The sequence below is a fragment of the Maniola hyperantus genome, chromosome 12, assembly GCF_902806685.2.
Source record: "Maniola hyperantus chromosome 12, iAphHyp1.2, whole genome shotgun sequence".
Classification (NCBI taxonomy): Eukaryota; Metazoa; Arthropoda; class Insecta; order Lepidoptera; family Nymphalidae; genus Maniola; species Maniola hyperantus.
Window position 1 is genome coordinate 2,552,346 of NC_048547.1, and position 6,000 is coordinate 2,558,345.

Consider the following 6,000-nt stretch of genomic DNA (forward strand, 5'->3'; position numbering starts at 1 on the left):
CGTTTTAAAGCTCAAGTTTGTCTGCACATCTACAGCCAGCGCTCCAAGCGGAAACGTTGCGAAATTAAAATCAGAGGCATTGAATTTTTGTCTTCAATTCTTGGTTCTTTAGGTCCATTTTACTTTCGCGGTATTGTGTTTCGACTTTCGACTCTCGAATTCTAGCAACGTTTGGTGATACGTAAAATCTTATACTAAGCGTACGCCGTACAGGTCATTATTTAAAAATTGTTAATCTGCGTGTTTTCAGTTATTCTCATGCAGCAGCGTTGTGTTGAATTATTTTATTTCTGGATTATACATGGGAGCAACTACAGTAATAGTTCCTCAACTGAGAAAAGAGGCTAATTCTACCGACGCTGTTACACCAGAAATGGCATCTTGGTTATGTAAGTCTTAATTAATAATTATGTCATCATCATGATCAACCCATCACCAGCTCACTACGGAACACGGGTCTCTTTTCAGAGTGAGAAGGGTTTTTGGCCATAGTCTACCACGCTGGCGTATATGTGCGTATTGGTAGACTTCACACACCTTTGAGAACATTATGGAGAACTCTCAGGCATGCAGGTTTCCTTCACGGTTAAAGCAAGTGATATTTAACTAATTAAAAAAAATGTATTGTTCGTTTAATACAAGTAGCACACCGGCAGGAAGCTCTGATAATAAGCCTTTCGTGGTGTTTATACTTTGGTTTTTGTAAATAACGTAGAAACGTTCTTTGCAAAAACCTATACAGGACCACAGGACATTTCAAATATCTAGATCGAATGGTTTGAATTGTACGATGGCTATTGTCAACATAATGTTAGTCATTTTCTCCTTGTCTATAATATTACTTGGGTACATAGATATAGAAAGTAATTAAAATTTCTTTGCTTCGGTATTATATCAATTTAAAGAAAAAATCTGTTGACAGCTTCGACGAAATGATAGCATACAAACAAGTTAACCTAATAAAAAGCTATTAAAAACAGAATATATTGTTTATTATGATTTTAGCATATTTCTGGTTTTAACAAAGGTCACGATAAACATATCAAATACTAGCTGCTCACGACCTCGTCCACGTGGACTACATAAATTTCAAACCCCCATTTAACCCACTTAATTTCGAAAAATCCTTTCTTAGTGCATATTATCTTCTCTTTACAAAGAACACACCCTCCAAATTTCATGTCTCTTGGACCAGCGGTTTAGGCTGTGCGTTGATATACTTATAAGGCAGTCAGTCAGTCAGGACTGAATTTTATATACAGATTTTAATGTTTGCTTTACATATACCTAGAGTGGTGTGCATATAATTAAGAACCTACGTCATGGCAAATGAACAAAACAACTTTTTATAACTTTGTCGCATAAAATCGTTCCCAAATTTTGACGTTTCATATAGCTACGTAGTTGATATATTTTTTTATTCAGATACAAGTTACAAGTGACTGCAATCTCACCTGGTGGTAAGTGACGATGCAGTCTAAGATGGAAACGGGATAACCTGGAAGGGGACAGTTTTTAATAAACCCATGCCCCTTTGGTTTCTACGCGGTATCGTACCGGAACGCTAAATCGTTTGGCGGCACAGCTTTTGCCGGTAGGGTGGTAACTAGCCACAGCTGAAGCCTCCCACCAGACCAAACCACAAATTCAGAAATCCAAATCCCTGCCAGCAATCGAACCAGGGACCGCCCGCTGATAAGACCACAGCCAGGGAGGTCGTGAATATATTATAGTAAAACAACTAATCAAAAATCTAATCATTTTCCGAATATTTTACTGAGCTTCGCAACCCGTTGAGCTATGTCGGTTACTCTAGTTCTCCTACGGATCTCCTCAGTTCTGATTTGATCACGCAGAGACACTCCAAGCATAGCTCTCTCTTTGACTCTGAACTTTCTTATGAGGCCCATAGTTAGGGACCATGTGTCGGATCCATATGTCATCACTGGCAACACCCACTGTTCGAAGACTTCGGTCTTCAAGCACTGAGGAATTTTGGACAAGAACTACTTTAGTTGCTCCTTAATGTATTTGAAATGAATTGGCAACGAACCCAAAGAATCCGTAGCCGTTCTTAATTATTATATGCACACCACTGTTTGTTTAAAATAATGATAACATCTTTGTACAGTAAATCCATAATTTCAGTGTCATCATTTTCTAATGATAAGGTTACTTTTTTTCAGCTTCAATGTTTGCCTACAGCGCAATCCCGTGGGTTTTCATTGCGCCTATGTTGGCATATCGTTTCGGAAGAAAAGTTTGTCTAATTTTAATTACTATTAATGTCATAATAGGAAATATAATATTTTATTGTAGCACAAGTTTTATAGAACTTCTTATCAGTCAAACTACGCAAGGAATGCTTTTAGGTTCCATAGTTCCCATCTCTGTTATGGTTTTGTCTGAATACACATCGCCCAAGTACAGAGGTATTCTCTTCACCATAAAGGCAGCTACGACTTACTGGGGGGTATGGGTCTCAAATGCTATTGGCACATTCTTCCACTGGAGAAACATTGGCATCGTTATTTTTATTTGCAGTATTTACAATTTCATATCATGCATATTCTGCTGCGAATCACCGTACTGGCTGGCTTCAAAGGGACGTTTCGATGAATGCGCGAAAGTTCATCGATGGCTGAAAGGTACCAATGTAGACTCAGAGGAAGAACTCAGAAAACTCATTTTGTCACAACAAGAGAATTTAAATCTTAAAAATGAACTCAATGGGCAGATCAAAGTAAAAAAGTACCTAAAGATATTGAATATAATAAGACGTGAAAGTTTTTATAAACCTTTCGTGTACGCATGCTTGCCAATGATTCTATACAATGCCACTGGTAAGATAGCTTGCACTGTCTACGCTATAGACATTATCAAAAATATCACATCGAGTGAGCGCATGGCGTACGAGGGCATGCTTATATTGGATGCAGTGACTGTGGTAGGCATGTACTTGGGATGTGCATTGTCGAAAGTCGTTACACGACGAAAACAATTACTGGTTTTCTCTTCTGCAGGAATCGGTTTCCTATATGGTTTATCAATTTACTTATACATGCTTAAATTTCATATTGTGCCTGAGAATAATTATATTTCTTTAGTCTTTTTAATGGGGTTTTCTATAAGTATTGGCTGTGGACCAATAATCCTTGCACCCTGTTGTTCTGCAGAATTATCGCCATTAAGGAACAGAAGTTATTTTTTATGTCTTCAAACGTTTATGAATAATTTATTTTTAGCGACTTCTCTTAAAATATCACCGGCGATTTTTAAAGTTTGTGGAACAGCTGGAGGTTTTTTATTTTACGCTGTATGTTCAACCGTTTCTATTTTTATTGTATATAAATATTTGCCTGAAACGAAAGATCTCACTATTCAGGAAATAGAAAAACGCATAACAACAGGTAATCGCCATGATCGGAAGACAGCTGAAACTGAAATCGTTTCACTAAAATAACCGAAGCTTGTACACTAATTATTATTAATGTGAGATAAACGAAGAGGCTTTTTAAGTAATCCCCAACTCCCTACCTATATTATAAATGCGAAAGTTTGCTTATTTGTTGATTTGTCCATCAAACACGTCGCAACGGAGCAATGGCTCGACGTGATTTTTTGGATGGGTATAGTTTAAGACCTGGAGAGTCTAGACATAGGCTACTTTTTATCCCGGAAAATCAAAAATTTCCCACAGGTGTTTTAAACCTAATTCCACAAGTCGTGGGCATCGCTGGGCTAGAAATTATACAGGGTAAAAACTTAGCGTTATTATTATACCTACTTCCTAAACACAATCCAATACTAATAACCATTTGCCTCATTTTGTAGTTTTAATGATTTAGTATTTTTCAACCCCGCAGTGTATAGCGTGCAAAACTCGGGTCAATGCCCCGCCTACCCCGCCTATAACTCCGAATAGCCTAGTTATTTAATGTTCGTTGACCTCTAGCGTCCGTCAGATGTTTTATTTGCAATATAGCGTAAACTTTTACAAGATGTAGGAATTTTTATATATTTTTCACGTTCTTTTTGTGGTATCATAATATCAGTAATCATCAGTACTGTGTACTATACGTACTATTTACTACGTACTAAATGTACCTGTTTTCGGTTTTGCTATCGTTTTGGTTACACCCCGTATAAAGATAATTGCGTATGTGATATTATGTAAAAACTTTGATACATAAGTAATTAAAAAATTATAGCACCCTGACCTCACGCAATCTCGTCTGTCCTGTTCCTGGAGTGTTTTCGTCAATCACGAAGCTAAAAGCTCGCAAAGGAGGTCCTGATATATAAAGTGAGCCTACGATACGAAAGGGGAAAGTGACGAGACAGTGACGAAGCGATCTGGCGATTTACGTCGAGGAACGTAGATCGAGTAGGTGAAGCTGAATAAAGGAGCGACGAGCTGAGGCTTCATCAGGCCAAGCCCATTTGAAAACACTCGTAGGGCCTAGGGGTAGGACAGTGCGGCGCTATAAGTCCCGCAAATTGCTAATACGCGTGGCCGCCCTTTTATTGACGTCAGCACTAGACTGAAGTTTCGAGCTAATAGTATATTTTTATTTTGATGTTAAATGAGACATGAGTTCCAGGGCAACAGCAATTTGTGGGACTCATACCACTTACAAGACGCGGCGCGGCGTCGCAAACATAGTTTGAGTTTTTTTTTAATGTTTATTTAATTTATAATAACTGTTTTTGCGGTTAAAATTAATTTTGATTGGATTGTGAACACATTGAGAGCCAGCCGTAGACTGCGACATTTTTGTGCAGGCATGTGCTAACCAGCAGGGCGATTGTCTAAAACCTGCATCAATCATTATTACAATCTCAATTGTTCTGATTGTTCTGATTGTTCTGAAAAACCGTAAAACTTTAATTTAAAAATATATTTTTCTTAGACAGGTGAAAACACTGTCGGCCATGTTTGGCCGATAGATTGTCTGTGCTCTGACGTCATGCATTTGTAAACAAAAGCATAACCTCCCAAAGTTTAAAAAACATGACTTCTATGCTAGTTTACATGAAAAATATAGTAATTATCGTTATTGTATCATCCGAGAATGTAAAAACGCATCGATAAAGACCACAGGAAAGTTGTGGATTAGAGTGCCCAGTGAAATAAATATACGTAACACGCGAAGACTTGCTTAAAAGGATCCTATATCACTAACGACTGCAACCCAAATTTATTTTTGCAAAGATCACTTTGTTGTAAGTCTTACTTAATAACTTATTCAATTTATAAAGAGAAAACGATAATTTTTTACGTTTACTATGAGATTTTAGAAATATATAAAAACTAGCTTATGCTCGTGACTTCGCCCGCGTGGACTTCATAAATTTCAAACCCCCATTAAACCCACTCAGGGGTGGAATTTCAAAAAATCCTTTCCTAGTGGATACCTTCTCTTTACCTACAGATATGAACACACCCACCAAATTTCATGTATCTAGGACCAGCTGTTTAGATGTTTAGGCTGTGCGTTGATGTAAGTTAGTCAGGACTTGTAATTTTATATATATGGATACTACGTTAGCCAATAGGGATGACATTTGTTTGTTTACATATTGAATGACGTCACATCATGGCTGACAGCGTTTTCTGAGTTTCAAATAAAAATAAAAACTGTATTTTTTTAAATTGGATTTATATATCCATCCTGCGTTTTTAATAATTGTTATTGATATATTTCGTTGTCTTAAGCAAAATACTATAATAAATAATCATTTATTGGACGAAATTAGATATGAGTCAAGTAGCCTATTGCAATCGTCGACTTTTTAGCTGCTAAACTTTGGTGATTAAGTAAATTTATTTATTTTAATGTAGGTAACGGGTACATACCTACCACGATTAATTTGGCGTTATTATTTGTCGATATTTTAACCCAATTGCACAGGTCGTAATATGTACCCGTTATCTATTATCGTTAAACTACGAAATAAGCTTAAAATCATTATATTTATTTGAATACATAAACATAC

At 36.8% G+C, this 6,000-nt stretch overlaps 1 protein-coding gene across 1 annotated transcript; it reads left to right on the forward strand.

The window, feature by feature from the left end:
- The first annotated feature begins 260 nt into the window (after positions 1–260).
- On the forward strand, positions 261–3,463 carry LOC138403134 (facilitated trehalose transporter Tret1-like). The gene is made up of 2 exons (XM_069502373.1): positions 261–389; positions 2,187–3,463. Exons 1-2 carry the CDS (start codon positions 302–304, stop codon positions 3,461–3,463), a joined length of 1,365 nt encoding a protein of 454 aa, XP_069358474.1. The 5' UTR covers positions 261–301.
- Positions 3,464–6,000: the final 2,537 nt, after the last annotated feature.